This window comes from Podarcis gaigeae (genome assembly GCF_964106915.1).
Source record: "Podarcis gaigeae genome assembly, chromosome: 2".
Classification (NCBI taxonomy): Eukaryota; Metazoa; Chordata; class Lepidosauria; order Squamata; family Lacertidae; genus Podarcis; species Podarcis gaigeae.
This window is the reverse complement of record NC_139679.1, coordinates 25,837,289-25,855,618: the sequence shown is the minus strand read 5'-3', so window position 1 is coordinate 25,855,618 and position 18,330 is coordinate 25,837,289. Positions and strand designations below refer to the sequence as shown.

The window sequence follows — 18,330 nt, the reverse complement described above, 5'->3', positions numbered from 1 at the left end:
TCTCGTGTCCCTGTTTGTAACACCTTACGCAACTAACTCGTCTCATCCTGATGTCAAGATGCAGCAAGCCCTGCCAGTCCGTGATGCAGAGATGGAGATAGGGAAATGCATAATCAGGTCACAGGTAAGTGATGCCAGACATGACGGAGGGGGGCAAACCAGACATGTTGCTATTTTGGGTGGCCGTCACTCAAGTGTGACTGCTTCCAGCACTGGATTGAGGTGACTTTTGCAGAGAGCAGGAATTGCTTAAGGAGTTAAATGCCACCGATGCTGAGATGAAATTTCCCCATTTACAAAAAAAAAGCAAAAAAAAGCGGTAAGTCTACAGTCTTATAGGTGGGAGGGTCCCCTAGAAAGTTGCATATACACTGCTCTTCTAACAGGATAGCATGTGCATCCTCAGAGGAGCTCCAAGTACACCTGCAGAAAGCTTTTTTTTTTTTTTTTTTGCAGGGAGAGACACATGTTGGGGTGGGCCTTGGATCCAGAAGCCCCTTTTTTCTCCAAAGCACTAAGAACTACACCAGTCTTTAGGGTGGCATATAGTTCATTTTCCCTCAAGTAGTAAAGGTAAAGGGACCCCTGACCATTAGGTCCAGGCGTGGCCGACTGGGGTTGCGGCACTCATCTCGCTTTATTGGCCGAGGGGGCCGGCGTACATGTGGTCATGTGGCCAGCATGACTAAGCCGCTTCTGGCGAACCAGAGCAGTGCATTGAAATGCCATTTACCTTCCTGCCGGAGCGCTACCTGTTTTATCTTGCACTTTGAGGTGCTTTCAAACTGCTAGGTTGGCAGGAGCTAGGACCGAGCAACAGGCGCTCACCCCGTTGCAGGGATTTGAACCGCCGACCTTCTGATCAGCAAGCCCTAGTCTCTGTGGTTCAACTCACAGCGCCACCCGCGTCCCTCAAGTATTATGCATTAAATCAGCAGGGCTGAGGCAATAGTTCTCTACCATGAATGCTTCTGTGTCCCACCTACTCCACCAACAATAGGATTGCTCTGGTTTAAACAAAATACAGTTATTTACTTGATCGTTTCCTTACAATAATAAGAACAAATTCTCTGGGCGCTTTACAGTCAAAGTCGAAAGTAAAAAAACAAGAACAACATACATACATACATACAAACTTGCAACAGAACAAAGCAAAAGTATAAACAAGGGCTAACAATACAGTGGGTGCTCGGGTTGCGAACGTGATCCGTGTGGCACGTTCGCAACCCGCAGCATTTGCAGCCCACAGCGCTGCATCTGAGCATACGCAGGTTGCAATTTGGCGCTTCTGCGCATGCGCAAAGCATGATTTAGTGCTTCTGCGCATGAGCAAGCACCAAAATCTGGAAGTAACCCATTCGGGTAACATGCAACCCGAAGTGTCTGTAACCCGAGGTATGACTGTAGTGCCAAAGTTGTAAAAAGCAGATCCAAAATTAGGGAGCCTGGCTTGTGTGCATAAAGACTTGGAGCCATGTTAGAAATCTAGTCTGATTATAAAAGAAACAGCAGATGGAAGCTGCCCCAAATGGCACTGATTCAAAATATTTACATACCACTTTTCAACCCAAAATTATCAGAATGGTTTAGGATGTAACAAAGTTTCCCCTGCTATTCTAACCTTGAGTCTTGTAGGCTTCACTTTCCGTATCAGCTCAGCATCTCTGGGATGAGTTGGAATAAGCCAGCTGGCACCGGCAGACCAAATGCTGTGGGTTGCAGCAGGGTGTCACAGCTGGGTCATGAGAGTAGTCCGCTGTAGAGACATTGTCTGTTGCAATATTCCACAGAATGTCCAGGAGAGCCTTGTTCGCCACTGGCAGGACAGCACGGTACTCTGCAGTCTCAATGTCCAGTGGTGCCGCCTCCTGGATGTCATGCTGTAAGTTAAAAATGAGAGGTGGCTGATGGCGCCGTTCCTTCCCAATGCTCCCATCACAGGCCTTGGCACCACCTGGAAACAAGGAGGCATGCAAGATGTCAGGGCTGCTATCTTTTAACAGGTATTCCTGTTGCAGAAGTCATGCAGTTAAAAGGAAAAACACCCAGAGCTCATTAGTGTAGCTTAAGCATGATACAATCTAGCCAACGGTAAACACTTTTACCCATTGATTTTGTGGAGGGGAACTAAGCACAGGCCCATTACAAGAATGGACCGGTTGCAGGAGCAATGGGTGGTCCAATGTCTGAAATAGGTATCTAAACTGTTTGCAGTTGGTTGCTTCTCTGTTTATTGTTTAAATACAAAACTTGGAAGTATGGAAGACATTCCTTGGAAATAATGCAAGATAGGTTCAGGAGGACCTGATAACAGCATCGCATGATGGGAACATTGGGTTTCCCACTTTACAAGTTTGTGAAATGCCATGAGAAAAATGGAATTCTGCTGTTACACAAAATACTACAGCCATCAATGAAAAACAGGAGCATCAAACAGAGGAATAGCCAAGGCGGGCAAGAGTGGGCTCCTATGTTTATCAAGGACTTGTTTACTTCACTGGCTGTCTCACAACCAACAGATCACACAAGGAAAGCCTTGCTGGACCAAAGAAAATGCCCATCTATTCCGCATCATCTATCTCACAGTGGCCAGCTGGACGCGTACAGGAATTCCACAAGCAGAACCTGAGAGCCACTGCAGACTCCTTGCAACTGGTATTTTAAAGGGATAAAGGTCTCTTAACAATCATTGTGGTAATCCTACATCTGGGCTGTACCACTTGTTCTCCACTCCCTGCTCTGGCTAGCACTGGAGGCAATGCCTGTTATTTATATATTTGGGTGTCACCAGTGCCAGATCCTCGAGCCCCCAAAATAAAAAGACAATTTAAAAATACCTAGGTACAAGGACACCTCATCTGAAACATCCTCATTAACCACAGCTATACAGACCAAAACTTCCCCATACAAAAATGCAGATGGCAACACCAATGAACCATATTAAAGCCATCGAGGAGAAGGAGATGGTTGGTGCAACCCTTAAGAAGGTGCTCCTGTTGAAAACAATTAACTCCTTGGCTGCTTTGGCTTCACCGTGTGAGGGGTTGGGCTCCTGCCCACACCACAGAGGAAGCAAACCTTCAGGTACACAGACTGTCCTTATTAACAGGAGGCAAACCTGACCTTGCTACCCAGGAGGAGCAGGAGCACAAAATGTTCTGCCCACACAAGCATGCACTTCTATTTGCCTGGTAATAATTAGCCCTGGCGACAGAGCAAAAGCATCCTCCTAATGATCCAGCAAACTAATTTAACAGTTGTTTACATCCCTTAAGGACAGGTTCCCTGCACCACGATTCGGCACTCTGCTGTTTTGCACTTGGCACTCAAGGCCAAGTATAGCCTGGACTTGGGAGGCCTCTTCAGACCAGATCACAACCCCTTCCCTTTGCTCCCTAAAACTGCCCTGTCCATCCTATGGCGGGAAACTTGTAGCATCATATACCTCCGATGGTTCAGCATGCCCGCCTATTGTTTCAGGAACCCCTTCCTCCAAAGGGATGTGGGTGGCGCTGTGGTCTAAACCACTGAGCCTTGGGCTTGCCAGTCAGAAAGTTGGTGGTTCGAATCCCCACGACAGGGTGAGTTCCCATTGCTCGGTCCCAGCTCCTGCCCACCTAGCAGTTTGAAAGCACGTCAAAGTGCAAGTAGATAAATAGGTACCGATCTGGTGGGAAGGTAAACGATGTTTCTGTGCACTGCTCTGGCTTCGCAGCTTAGTTATGCTGGCCACATGACCCGGAAAAAACTGTCTGCGGACAAACGTCGGCTCCCTCGGCCAGTAAAGCAAGATGAGCGCCGCAACCCCAGAGTTGTTTGCGACTGAACTTAACTGCCGGGGATCCTTTACCTTTACCCTTCCTCCTCTAGCCTCAGCTTCAACATCCCTCACCTTTTGTTCTTAGGTAACCTCTTCCCTCAGGAAACCGATTTTGGGAGTGTGTTCAAGATCTGTTACTTGGAAAGGACGTTGTGAGTGCAACCTAGTAGTGACTAGCTCAGTGAGGCAGCATGTGCCTTGAGGATGGCTCTAGCTCAGGGGAAGAGCACACACTTTGCATGCACACTTTCAGGCGACTTGAGGTAGGGCAAGATGTGAGGTGGAGAGATCAGCAGTACTGAGCTAGGTGGACACGTTGGTCTGACCAAGTATAAAAGCAGCTTCCTAAGTGATTCAAACCATGCATTATAGACCTTGATTACATTGTTTTAATGGAGGGTAGGGCTGGGCGATAATCTGGTTTTCAACATCACGATAAATCAACAGCTAAACTTCATGATATACCGATATATCACGATGTCTGAAATAAGGATGGCGCTATGTAGAGGCATTGGCTGGCTTCAGTTTTCCCCGCCTCATGATTTTTGCATAGCGCACCCCCAATATCATGACATGCAATATATTGCTAGGTCACAAAATTATGAAATCGGTATCACGACATGAACTTCAAATGTGTTTTGGAGAATATATCGCCCAGCCCTAACACACATCACAATTTGCGATATAATTGCCAGGTCAAAAAGAATGAAATGGATAGCATGATATGGACTTCAAAACCTGTTTTGAATGATGTATCAATATATTGTTCAGCCCTATTTGGGGGATGAGGATAAAATGTACCCAGATTTTAACTGGAAGGCAGGGTGGAGAAAGAAGGGAATAACTAACTACTGATCTGATAAAAGGGCTCTTCCAATCCTTCACAGCTGCAAGTGCTGTATATGAGCAATTGCATCAGTGGAAGCTAAGATTGTGTGTGTGTATAAAAACTTGCAGGAGGACTAAATCAGGCAAGGAGTCTCTGGGGAGAACGACAACGGAGGAAGGGAAGAGAGGGACACACATTACGTGCAGTGACAGCCCATGCTGCTTAGCAGAGATGATAAGAAAGCAGCCCTTTGGTAATTATAGCTCAAGAAGCCTGAGTCGCAGCTGCCTCTGCAGGTTTCTGTAGGTCTGGCCCATGCTTGACCCCATTCCAGAATGCCGGCTTGAAGGCCCAGGATGGGTGAGCAAGCCACCACCAGTGTCTATTTTCATTTTGCTAGAAAAAGAAGAACGCGCAGATATAAAAATAGCTGTGAGGTCGCACGGTGTGGCATGAAAGCTGAAAAGGTAGATCTTGAAGAGGAATGCTAACAGGTGCCAGCATCTTGAGGGCAGTGCTCCCCTCTTGCTGCTGCTGACAGGCGCACTTTTCTAATTAGGAAAGGGAGAAAGAAGTGCCTTAACGCTGGGCCTTTCTCTCCGCTACTTGTCGGGAGAAAGAATGGAAGTGAGAAGGCTTTTGAAAGCAGCAAGACTGGTCTGTAAACTACTAAAGTCAAGGCTGGGGAGAGGAGGGAAGAAGTGTGGGGAATGGGTACCCCACAAAACTGCCCAGTGGCTTCATCCACACTGCAGACAGAAGTGCATTCTGGTACAGTGGTACCTCAGGTTAAGAACTTAACTCATTCTGGAGGTCTGTTCTTAACCTGAAACTGTTCTTAACCTGAGGTACCACTTTAGCCAATGAGGCCTCCCACTGCCCTGCCGCGCGATTTCTGTTCTTATCCTGAAGCAAAGTTCTTAACCTGAGGTACTATTTCTGGGTTAGCGGAGTCTGTGACCTGAAGCATCTGTAACCTGAGGTACCATTGTATAGCTGAATGCAGGTGGGCTAAGAGTTGGTCTCTAGCTGAGTTTCCTCTCCTTTTATTCTTTTTTAAAGTGCGCCTTCTTAGCCATACCTGCGCAAATGCACGATGTGTTTTGGCAAAGTGGGAAACTGAGGCAACTGCCTCAGGCGGTGGATGCAAGATGGTGGCCTCCCCTGTGCCTACTGCTTCCTTCCACTGGTCCTGCTGCTGCTACCACATTCTGCTCTCTGCCTCCTCCTTTTCCTTCCTCCCTAATTCCACATCCTCGGAAGGGCCGAGAAATGATGGGCAGGGTGTGTAGCTGCTGCCGCTAAATAATTTTTAAATTTAGGCAGCATTTTTAGTCGCTGCCGCAAACTACAGGCATGTGCCCAGCACACCCAAAAAGCTTTGCACTGCTAGTCAGATGCAGATGCAGAGAAGCACCAGCCTGGAAAGATACACAGAGAGTCTGGGGACTCAGCCAACTGCAGGGACTCTTAAGTAAAGGTAAAGGTACCCCTGCCTGTACGGGCCAGTCGTGTCCGACTCTAGGGTTGTGCGCCCATCTCACTTAAGAGGCTGGGAGCCAGCGCTGTCCGGAGAAACTTCCGGGTCACGTGGCCAGCGTGACGAAGCTGCTCTGGCGAGCCAGCACCAGCGAAGCACACGGAAACGCTGTTTACCTTCCCGCTATAAAGCGGTACCTATTTATCTACTTGCACTTAGGGGTGCTTTCAAACTGCTAGGGGGCAGGAGCTGGGACCGAAAGACGGGAGCTCACCCCGCCGCGGGGATTCGAACCGCTGACCATGCGATCGGCAAGTCCTAGGCACTGAGGTTTTACCCACAGCGCCACCCATGTCCCTTGCAGGGACTCTTAACCCCCTTCAAAATCTGCTTGGATCTCCTGGTGTTCCTCTAAACAAACCTAGGGGATACAACAGCCACTCTAGAAGATCTGAGTGGATTTTGGGTGGGTGGCTGTTCTGTTCACCCAGCCAGATTCTATTCAAGTGTCACGCAGTACCACAGCAGACCACGAAACACACATCTGCCAAGACATCTCTGCTCATTTGGCAGAGGATTGCTCCACCTGCGGGCCTAAATTCTTCTTCTTTGTGTGGGTGTCCATCTTTACAAAACTAGGGCTGCCATATGTCCGGATTTTCCCAGACATGCCCGGGAATCGAGCAGCATTTTGGCGTCCAGGCAGATTTCCCCCAAATCAGCAAAATGTCCAGGAAAACCTAGACGTATGTCACGGGGGTAATTTTATTTTTTAAAATCCCCCCCCCCAAAAAAATGAAGAAAAAGCCCCACAACTGATTTTTGGGGGGAGATCTTCCCCCCAAAAGCTGAACAGACTTTCAGATTTGGGAACCCTAACAAAACAGAATGATTAAAAATTAAAAACAATATTCTGCTTGGGGTGGGTTTTGTTTTTGGTGGAATGAAGGGGGATGGTTAACTGTCTTAGAGATACAGCTAAATATTTGATTTGGTTCTGGGGGAAGATGACTGGTTTTATTCAGAAATGCATCAGAAGGGGAGAGGGAACATCCCACAAGGTTGTTTTTTTTAAAGCACCTAACAAGTCGAAGTAAGCAACATACCTGTGAGATAAAAGGCCTTGTACTGGTCCACCCGAAGAGCTTGTATCTCTCCATATTCTCCAGCTGCCCCACTGTTGGGATGGAACAACGTCTAGGGGAAAGAAAGCACCAGAAGCTTAGAAAGTCAGCCCTTTTTAGTGGAATACTGAATGGTTTGGTTTACAGTGGTACCTCAGGTTACATATGCTTCAGGTTACAGACTCTGCTAACCCAGAAATAGTACCTCAGGTTAAGAACTTTGCTTCAGGATGAGAACAGAAATTGTGTGGCGGCAGCGGGAGGCCCCAGTAGCTAAAGTGGTATCTCAGGTTAAGAACAGTTTCAGGTTAAGAATGGACCTCCGGAATGAATTAAGTACGTAACCAGAGGTACCACATGAACCATGGAAAGAGAAGAGGGGAAGTCATTGATATTTTAAGGTTGCATAAATGAGTATTCTAAATTGTAAAACAGAAAATTTAATAAAAATTATAAAAAAGGAGAAAAGAAAAAGAAAGTCAGCCCTTTTCACTTGGTAAAGCTTAGGGAGGAAATGCATGAATTCAAGAGCATGAAAAATAGACGCATTTGTTGCTCAAAATAGCAGCTATGCATATAGCACCCTTCTGTATCCCCTGATAACGAAACTAGATGTGCTGTTTAAATGCATATTTGCATTTAACTTTTTTTAAAGTGTGAATAGCATCTGCTGAGCAGGTGGGCATAACTGAAAAGGTGCTTTGAAAGAGGGATAGTTGCTTTTCATCTACACTCTGGTAATCAGGTTTCGTAGGTAAGTGCATTGTGTTTAAATAAAACCTGCCAAACCTTGTTTCGCCAGAGCAGTAGTGAGACGATGGGAAGCCATGCGTCTGTCAAATATATCCAGCTCTCTTAAGTTGTTTTCCTGTACTCGTCTATCAGAGAAGGTGCACGCACCACACAGGAATTAGTTCTGGGTGGCTGTGTCTAAGGATCATGCTGTTCAGTAATACTGTTGGTCTCAGTGTCAGCAAACCTTGAAGTGCCACTTACAGAAATCAGGGAGATTTACTCCTCCGGTTCTTAGCATCCATCTTATTTGAGCGACAGCTTTGTAATGCCCACATGCATGTGTCAATACAAGACAGCCATGAATCTGTCTCTGCAGAATACAAATCCTTGATTCTCAATGACCTAATGAACAACAACAGCAAAAAGGGTCTCCTTTTCCCTTTCGCAGAGGGGTGACCCAAGTCATTCATACATTTCTCCTCCCATGCGAAAACCGGTTTGGTGACTACGCTTAACGCAAATTTCTCTTTTAACTTTTAATCCCTCTTGGGCACTTAATCCCTCTGGGTCTCAATTTCCCACATATACAATGACCGTAACAGCATTCCTAGTGCTCCACAAGACTTTAGTATGGAAAATAAATACATTCACATGGCCGTTTCATACACGAATGAATGGGAGCCATGTGCTACATTCAAAGTGCACGCAAGGGGGGGGGGGAATCTTGGGCAATAAGTAAGAACTGCAGGAACAAATGTATCCATATGTCTAAGTCCATGGTTCTCCTTACCCAACACAGGTTGGGAATAAGTTTGCAATTATGTATTATTATTTTTTGTCATGTTGTAAGCCACCTTTAGCATGGTTTGAACAATGGAAAGGCAGCATACAATAAAAGTATGTATGTATGTATTGTTACATGACACCCCTGTCTCCAGATGGCGTGAGATTCCCAAGGCATGCTTTGTAACCTTGTGTTTCACTTTGGACAATTCGGCATGGCAGAGACTGTGGTGTCTTTATGATCTATGGTTTCCACATCCTGAAGCCTCCTATGGAGGAAGTTCAGCACATCAATATTCCAAGCTGCTTGCAATAAGAGACATCAGCATCTCTCTCTAGCACAGTTGTTTTGTCCCAGCCAGCCTACTTCCCATGGTCATCCTAAAACTCTGAACTGCAGCCCACATTGCTTCTTAACACCTAAGTGCTATTCTAAACTCTGCTCTCAAAGCATTGGCATTGCCAGGTGAAGGAGGGAGGAAACCCGCCCCTTTGCAAATGAGACTTGCCCTTTTCATCCCTTTGTTGTTGCCTAAATGGCTCATCCTAATGCCTCTCAAGGAAATTATTTGAGTTCATCAGCTTTTACACTTGTCTTAATTAGAGGATAGACAAAGTCTGGCAGAGGCTTAAACAAACACGGACACTGGCTTGAATACACATGTGAGTCTAGCTCAGGGCGTTTCAACACACAGGCTGGGGGTCACAGTTGCTTGAAGCCCCCCACAACAGCCCTTGCGAGCTAGGCAAGTGAGGTGATGGGCTTTGGGAAAGGGGCGTGAGGGCTGGGAGCCATCAAATTGTAGCCTCAAGCTCTCTGCCCCCCATGCAACAGGGCAGTGTGTTGCCCACGGGTTCTGTGTCAAAGTACCCTTGTGGCACAGTTATGATAAGTTGGACCACCCTGATTTCCCAGTTCCAACACCCAAGCTTTATTTAAATTCTGGCACTAACTTGATCCAGAATTTAGGGTTTCTTGCACCCCCATATTCATAACACTATATACATAGATATACAATATGTATATTGTGTCAGAAAACACAGAGGTTGGAGGGGGGTTGTTGGGGGAAGGTGCCTTCAAAAAAAAATAAAATACCCTGTTGTTTCTTTCTCCTGGATTTTGTTTGTCTTCTCATTTCATAAGGCTGGGAGAGCTGCATATATTTATATGGAGACTAAACCCGAACATGACAGAGGAAAACTTCAAACCAGGAAGACAGGTGCAATACCCCTGAAATTCATTTACAGTTGTACCTCAGGTTCAGGTTACAGACTCCACTAACCCAGAAATATTACCTCGGATTAAGAACTTTGCTTCAGGATGAGAACAGAAATCGTGCTCTGGCAGTGTGGCAGCAGCAGGAAGCCCCATTAGCTAAAGTGGTGCTTCAGGTTAAGAACGGACCTCCAGAACGAATTAAGTTCTTAACCCAAGGTACCACCATACAGCGAGTCTTATACACTCAGCCTCACACCATTGATACATCACTAAGGATGCAATCGTGTGTCTCCTGAGTGTTATCGCAGCAAACACAGGATAGAGCAGTGCTCCAAATCAGAAAGGAAGATTTGATGTCAGATGCCCCATTCCTCACCCCACCACAGCAATTCCTGCAGCCCTGGCCCAACCAGTGTCAAAATCCTCAGGGCCAGAAAGGGGGTGCAGGAGCCGGGGGGGGGGCTGGGAAACTGTTGTAAACAAAATATAACAAACAACTTGGATCTGAGCATCCCAAACCATCCTGGTGCCCCAACATGCCTCTAAATCAGGGACAGATTTATGCTGGCATGCTGGATAGCTCAGTTGGTTGGAGTGTGGTGCTGACAAGGCCAAGGTCGCCGGTTTGATCCCTGTATGGGACAGCTGCATTGCAAGGGGTTGGACTAGATGATCCTCAGGGTCCCTTTCAACTCTACAATTCCATGATTCTATGATCTTGCATCTTTCCCTCCCAAGGTTTCAGATGGGAGGGAAACAGTTTAAAAAATAGTAAAATGGCCAGAGGAGGGCAAGATTGGTACTCCAACCTCAGCCTTAGGATTGCACCCTAAATGATACGTGACTATAATCCAACAGCATGAATGCACAGGGCTTTTTTTTCCAGTTGGAACTCACCGGAACTCATTTCCGGCACCTCTCAGGTGGTCGCCATGGCCATTATGAAAGAACAAGAGAGGCACTTACCCCCCAGAAAAGCAGCACTGCTGATGCATATGATGTAGAAGCTCTGCTCACATCTGTGAACAGGGGGAAGAGTGTCATTTTAAATGAGGGATGTGGTTAACGCTTTACCCTGCACTCCCTAATTTGTCCCGTCTGTGTCCTGCGGTACCACGAGGACGACAACAAGACAAGCTGTCCCCTCCTGCCGCAACGCCGCTCTGTCTAGAGGCGGTAACATCAGAGAGCCTAGGCTGGGTCAGCTGCCGAAGCAGAGGGGCTTGCACAATGGCTGTGCCTGTGAAGCATAAACTGGCTTTCTGCTCTGTTTCCCAGAACAGCAGCACAGCTCTCCTCTGCTGACTCAGTGTGGCACATTCAACTTCCTCTCTGGAGCTGGGATTCCCATATTCCCAAATTACAGCAACAAGGGATGGGAGCAGAGAGTCGGCAGCTCATGTAGTAAGAAGTCCAAGCTTCTCAGTTTCCTGGCTACACACAAGAGATGCTTCTCTCCAGGTAAAAAGAAAATATAAAGGGTCATTGTCAAATACAGTGGTACCTCGGGTTATAGGCGCTTCAGGTTACAGACACTTCAGGTTACAGATTCCGCTAACCCAGAAATAGTACCTCGGGTTAAAAACTCTGCTTCAGGATGAGAACATAAATTGCATGGCGGCAGCAGCGGGAGGCCCCGTTAGCTAAAGTGGTACCTCAGGTTAAGAACAGTTTCAGGTTAAGAATGGACCTCCAGAACAATTAAGTTCTTAACAAGAGGTACCACTGTATCCATTTGGAACAGCAATCTCACCACAGGGGTAAGGTAAAAAGGAAATTTACCGCGAGTTATCCAGGCTTCTCAGAGGATACTGTGATTTATTCATCTCTGAGATGCATCAGAGCACTGCCACCTCCTGGCATGGGTGTCCAAATGGGTGCCCAACATCCTCAAGCCCCCCCCCACCCAGATACCTTGTGCTACTTTTGCGCCAGGACTGTCCGGTGTGCTGGGGCAGTGTTGTGGAGCCACTCTCCTGGCCCTGCCTACCAAGGGAGGGGTGGGGCAGGGTAGGAGCAAGCTTGGGGTGCGTGGGCAGCCACACGGCACTCCCAAGTGTGCCCGCACAGCCCCACCCTCACCACTGCCCTATTCTCGTAAGTGGCAGTGATGTCAGAGTCCTAGGAGAGCTGCAAAGCCCCACCATGTCAGCTGCTTCTGCCAGACACAGCACCTGAGGAGGAGCTCCTGTCTGCTGAACAATCCCTGGTGCACAAATGTGGCAGAAACCTGTGTGGTTTGAGCTCAGCAAACCACTTCCGAAAGAGACTGGTTCCACAGTGCTGCTGAAAAACCGGGGGGGGGGGGGCGGCGCAGAAGTCATGCCAGGTGTAGCAAGGCTGCTCCTTCCAGCTGATCAGCAATATGACAACTTTGCAGGTATCCCAGCAGCCACTGACAGCCGAACTAGAAATAGCTGGTCACACCTTTAACCTCCAAAAGGCTGTTGTCTGTTTAAAGTGGTGCCAAGGTATTTTCTACCAATTGATTCTCCAGTTCTCCATAAAGAGTAATGTGGAAACTTTGGAAATACCAGTTCAAACAGGAAGCAGAGGCATAGGGTGGGGGTGGGGGTGCGGTGGAATAGATGACCCCTCACCCCCTTCTCAGGTGCACTGATGGGAGGAATTCAACACATTGCAGATCACACCACCTTTGCAAGCACCTCTGCTTCCTGATGGAACAGGCCTCTCTCCCCTGTGCTATTCCAGGTGTTTTGCTGACCTTACCCCTCAGAGTCAATTGTGGGGGGAGGCATGCCCCACTGCAACGGCAGAAGTCCTTGTGCAGGCTTCCGCAGGCGGCGCTCTATTAGGTGTAAAGGTAAAGGGACCCCTGACCATTAGGTCCAGTCGTGGCTGACTCTGGGGTTGCAGCGCTCATCTCGCTTTATTGGCCGAGGGAGCCGGCATACAGCTTCCGGGTCATGTGGCCAGCATGACTAAGCTGCTTCTGGCGAACCAGAGCAGCACACGGAAACGCCGTTTACCTTCCCGCCAGAGCGGTACCTATTTATCTACTTGCACTTTGACGTGCTTTTGAACTGCTAGGTTGGCAGGAGCAGGGACCGAGCAATGGGAGCTCACCTCGTCGCGGGGATTCGAACCGCCAACTTTCTGATTGGCAAGTTCTAGGCTCTGTGGTTTAACCCACAGCGCCACCCGCGTCCCTTCTATTAGTTGAGTCCCACCCAATTTCTCTACTTTTTGTGAAATATAAATATAAGCATAATGAAGGTGTTCAAAACACACAACACACACTCCTGCTTCAATCTGCATCCAGTAGGCTCTCAGCACTGGTCTGGGAAGCGGTGTGTACACGTTGGCCACAATCCATACTTTTCCTATCCTGATGTTTCTTACAAAATGCCATGTTTTCTCCCAAACCAGCTATTCTCCAAATAGAGAAAAGGGATGACCGAGCTGTGTTTCAAGGCGGCAATGTGTACACAGCCTTACTGGAACTGCTGTGTGTTGTGCTGTATTTCCTTTGTTTCATCATGCCTGCTACCCGCTCAGAGCAGCTTTTCACAATGTAAATGAGTTTGTTGCCCAACAGCTGTCATTATTCATTCCTTACCCAGCTTTAATTGGCCACAGAACTGGAGGCAGGAAATTGTTACCAAGGTATGTTGATTTAGGGTTTAGAGAAATGAGCTGGGACTTCTGGCTTTCCCTTTTTGTGCTCATCCAGCATCAGACATGCTTAGGGCTAAAGACACAGTGGCTAACTAGTGTTGCAGCACCAAGTCAGAAGCAGCCTAGAAGTTTGGGAATAGGCTCCACCTCGGATTCTTTGAAATGGCCTCTGATCCAAACAGGTAAGCAAGTCTCGCACGCTGCTCGGGGCCGTCAACCACGCTGAGCGATAAAGAAAGGCAGCCCCCTACATCACGGCACATTTTGCTATTCTAAAATGTTATTTATCATAGAGAAGAAGTAAGTATACTTCACAAGAGTTCTTTCTAAGAACATTGTTTTGCATGCATGCTTTTAAGAACCCTGCCTTGGCTGCTGGCAACTGACTTTCCCCGAAAGGGTTCTGTGCCTGGATAAGCAAATAGATCGGACACTCCTTCCCCCAAGCTGGTCTTTGTTTGGGGAATCCAGAACACTCCTTCCCCCAAGCTGGTCTTTGTCTTAAGAACACTCCTTCCCCCAAGCTGGTCTTAGTTTGGGGCATCCAGAGTTCTGCAATTCTCTGTGGGTAGCAGTTTTGAAGGAAGCACCCTTCCGACATGACAGGAGGCTCTTAGGCTATATTTAACACCTGAAACATGTCAAGGAAAAGGGCAACAAGAAACAAAGCTAGATTTGGTTTTGTGAAATACTGGTCTGCATCTAATACAGTGGTACCTCGGGTTACAGATGCTTCAGGTTACAGACTCCACTAACCCAGAAATAGTACCTTGGGTTAAGAACTTTGCTTCGGGATGAGAACAGAAATCGCGTGGTGGTGGCACAGCAGCCCCATTAGCTAAAGTGGTACCTCAGGTTAAGAACAGTTTCAGGTTAAGAACGGACCTCCAGAACAAATTAAGTTCTTAACCAGAGGTACCATTGTACTGTACGGAAGGGGGTGGGGGAAATCACAATTATTTTCCTCCCGCCCAGCCATGTAGAGGTACAGCTAAACTCAAATCATCCATCAGTGGGAGACTCCCTTGCGAGAAACTGTCAGCTCTCCTAAATTGTTCTGGAATTAACCGATATTTTATTGGTCTTCGGTTTTGAAGGTTTGGGGTTTCATAGCAGTCCTCAACAGCTTCAGAGAACTGCTTGTTTTCAGGTCTGCTGTGAAACTGCTGCTCCAAATCCCCAGTTGGCACATGTAGCTAAAAAACAAATGCCTCCTTGTAACTGTGGGAAGTTAGGGAAAGTGCCCTGGAATTTGGAGACACCAAAGCTAACAAGCAGGTTTTTCTGCCCAGCACAGAATCTAAGTGGAAAGCTTCCTTCATTTCATCAGGTCATCCATTGGCTTCTCTCTTCTTAGCCGGAGACCTGATGGGTACAAGATGCTGAATATTTCTTACTGGGTGTGGGGAATGCACATCTGTTACTCTCAATGAGCATCAAGGGATATCGAACATCATGACCATCTTCAACAACAATGCAAACAACTGTCTTTCTGTAGTCTCCTCACATAGCAACAAAAAGCTACTGAAGCACTAGATAGGAAGAGGAAGGGATATTCGACCCCTGCCTGAGCAGCCCCAGGGCAACAGCGTAAAAGGAAGATGAAGAATACCATCTTCCCCCAGTTGCTCAAAAGGCTTCATATTCATGTTGTTAAGGAGGATACATACTGTACTTTTCCGTGTATAAGACTAGGTTTCTTATTAGAAAATAATGTTTAAAATTGGGGGTCATCTTATACACAGTTATAGCCTCCCCCCATTTTCTTAACTTGGAGTCCCCTAAAATAGGGGACATCTTAAACCCAGGGGCATCTTATACATGGGAAAATACGGTACGTGCAACAACAAAAGAGAAGTCATGGTGAGTTTTTCCCAGAGGTCCAGTTCAGATGTAGCAGGAAACCACTGAGTTTGATATACCACTATAATAATGGATGGTTGCATCATTTTTGCCATTGAAGTGTTCACTCTTGAACCTCTGCCATCTCATTCTATCCCTGGGTAGCTACTGGAGGCAGGAATATCTGAATTGTTGGGTTAAAACAAAAGCAGACCAATGCTTTCAAGTTCTGGTCTCTCAAGTGGTCACTGACTGCCCAAATGTGAAACCATTGTAATGAATAAAGTCCCTAAACTGGACATATTGCACTTGGGATAATTATCCAGAATTTATGCCTAGCTGAAAATATCCTTGGGGGGCAAACACTGATATTATAATCCAAGTGAAAGTACTGTATTTTTTGCCCTATAGGACGCACTTTTTCCCCTCCAAAAATGAAGGGGAAATGTGTGTGCGCGTCCTATGGGGCGAATGCAGGCTTTCACTGAAGCGCACCGACCCCTCTCGCACTCCAGGCTTCAGGAAGCTCTGCGCAACCCTTGGGAGACCGGCGCAAAGCCGGGCCGGGCACCTGAAGGTTGCGCAGAGCTGCCTGCATTCCGAAGCCTGGTGCGCGCTGAAGAGCGCACCCGGGCTTCGCGCAGCTCTCCGCAAGCCTGGGGAGACCGGCACGGCTCCCTAGGCTTGCGGATAGCAGGCTGTTCTGGGGGCTGGGGTCGGGGGAAGCTCGGGCTTCCCCCGTGCCTGTGGGGGGGGGGAATTGTTATTTTTTCTTTATTTCCTCCTCCCCTCAAAAAATTAGGTGCGTCCTATGGGGCGAAAAATACGGTAAATCTGAAAAGCTCCAATGAACAGCTTAGTATGATCATGACAATGCAGTGAAGGGATGTTCTGCCATTTTGATGTAAGGCAATAACAATAATAATCTGAAAATAAAAGCAAGCATTTTCTCTCAGATATTCATATTGTCCAAGCAACCTCAAGATCCAGGGTTTACATGGCCTATTTACTTCCCTCTCCTGCTCTGGCTGATGCCATTGTGGTCTCCAGCCTGGGAAGGAACCCTCCAGAAATCTTTTCAACTAGAAATACTTGGAACAAATTCTGACAGATGCTTACATTCATAGGGGCCTGGAACTGGGCTCCCTCCACTTGTGCTAATCACCCCCTGGGAATGTTGTTGCCAAGAGCATTTTAGGATTCAGATCTTGGAATGCAAATTTGTCCCGGGCCTTTTAACAGGCCACAACTTGTCTGGAAAATAAGAGTTCTGGGGAAGGGAAGGGATAGGAGGGCAAAGGTGGAATTTGAAATAAAATCAATGCAGCTTTTAACAGTGTCTGGTTTTTAAAAATATATATGTATATTTTATCCTGCAATGAAAAAGTAATGAATAATCTAATTTCCAAGAAAGGCTCCAAGTCAGATGCTGTTCCTCAAGGAAAGGAGGTTCACTGAAATAAACATCTTGTTTTCCATCTAAGTTGCTTGTTTTCCTAAAAACCTATAATCCTCTTCTGTACTCCCACCACCTCTGCCGCTGTGGGGAGGTACGGCAGGACCCTCTCCCACCGCAGGGAGGCCTGACTAGGCCCTCTGTCACTGTATATATATATCGTGATATATCATGATATTTAGCTGGTGATAATATTGAAAAAATCAGATATCGCCCAGCCGTAGTGGGAACAAGTCTCTGTGTTCTGTGGGGCTTGTTCCCTAGCAAATGTGTTCAGGAAAGCAGCCTTAGAAGAGGAGAATCACTTGTGTTTCACAAAGTATCCTGCATCATCAGGTGGAGAGTTGCCATCGCCAGCTCTCAAATGCAATACAGAAAGGGAGCGCCAGGCCCACTTCACTAAGTGACCAGCCTGATGGAACACCACAGCATGCCACCATCTCTACAGAACGGGCGCATCAAGAGAGCGCTACCGAAAAGAACGAGACGGATTGGAACAGAATACATTGGTGGTAAGAGGTGTAGCTCCAAATCTGGAATGCACTGTGCTGCTGCTGCTGCACATTATGCCACCTCCATGTGCAACAATCTGCTGGCACTAGTGCAACACGAGTCTCCATCCTGCCCATTCTCTCACTTGTTTAGTTAAGACAGGCTTCCTCAACCTCAGCCCTCCAGATGTTTTGAGACTACAATTCCCATCATCCCTGACCACTGGTCCTGCTAGCTAGGGATCATGGGAGTTGCAGGCCTAAAACATCTGGAGGGCCGAGGTTGAGGAAGCCTGAGTTAAAATAACAGATGTTTTGCTTGTGTTGGGGGACTGGATTATAGAGGACCTTCAACTCTAATCATTGCATGGAATGGCAGCTTCAGTTGCATATGGAGGAATTCAGTGTTGCGCTCTTCCAATTGTTCCGTCAGCTTGCCCGAGGGAATGCACCTCTCTCTGTGCAAGGTTCTGGGGGGTTCACCAGAGGTTCTGGGGGGTTCACCAGACCTCCCAGAGCCGATATGGTGGGGGACGTGGGGACATGAGAAGGCGGGGGCGTGCCATTGGAAATCTCAATGGGACTTAATCAATCACTTCCTTTTGAGGATCCATGCAGAGGATTGTACTACAATAGGACTGGTTTCAATAAACAGGTCACATTTTCAAATAATCATAGCGTCTATGGTGAACAAAAGAGATCACTGATTGTGCAACGGACCAGGTAAAGGTAAAGGGACCCCTGACCATTAGGTCCAGTCGCAGACGACTCAGGGGTTGCGGCGCTCATCTCGCTTTACTGGCTGTGGGAGCCGGCGTACAGCTTTCGGGTCATGAGGCCAGCATGACTAAGCCGCTTCTGGCGAACCAGAGCAGCGCACAGAAATGCCGTTTACCTTCCTGCTGGACCTAT

General features: G+C 47.3%; 1 protein-coding gene and 2 long non-coding RNA genes across 8 annotated transcripts in view; 1 reads left to right on the top strand and 2 right to left on the bottom strand.

The window, feature by feature from the left end:
* Positions 1-18,330, bottom strand: part of ARSG (arylsulfatase G) — a gene marked incomplete at its 5' end in the record, with an annotated part of 82,554 nt that overhangs the window by 6,068 nt on the left and 58,156 nt on the right. For all 6 annotated transcript variants that reach the window (XR_014561347.1, XR_014561348.1, XM_083727601.1 and 3 more), the window contains 2 exons: positions 1,622-1,954; positions 7,236-7,326. Coding sequence is in view for 4 of the 6 variants with exons in the window: in XM_083727601.1 (XP_083583727.1) it covers positions 1,656-1,954; positions 7,236-7,326 (390 nt within the window). The remainder of the gene's footprint in view (positions 1-1,621; positions 1,955-7,235; positions 7,327-18,330) is intronic.
* On the bottom strand, positions 1,972-6,932 carry LOC310839328. Its single transcript, XR_014561439.1, has 3 exons — positions 6,479-6,932; positions 4,447-6,098; positions 1,972-3,303 (listed from the first exon to the last, which is right to left on the bottom strand). It is a non-coding gene; the product is annotated as an uncharacterized lncRNA (long non-coding RNA).
* Positions 12,663-15,856, top strand: LOC310839302. The gene is made up of 3 exons (XR_014561409.1): positions 12,663-12,806; positions 13,171-14,085; positions 14,164-15,856. It is a non-coding gene; the product is annotated as an uncharacterized lncRNA (long non-coding RNA).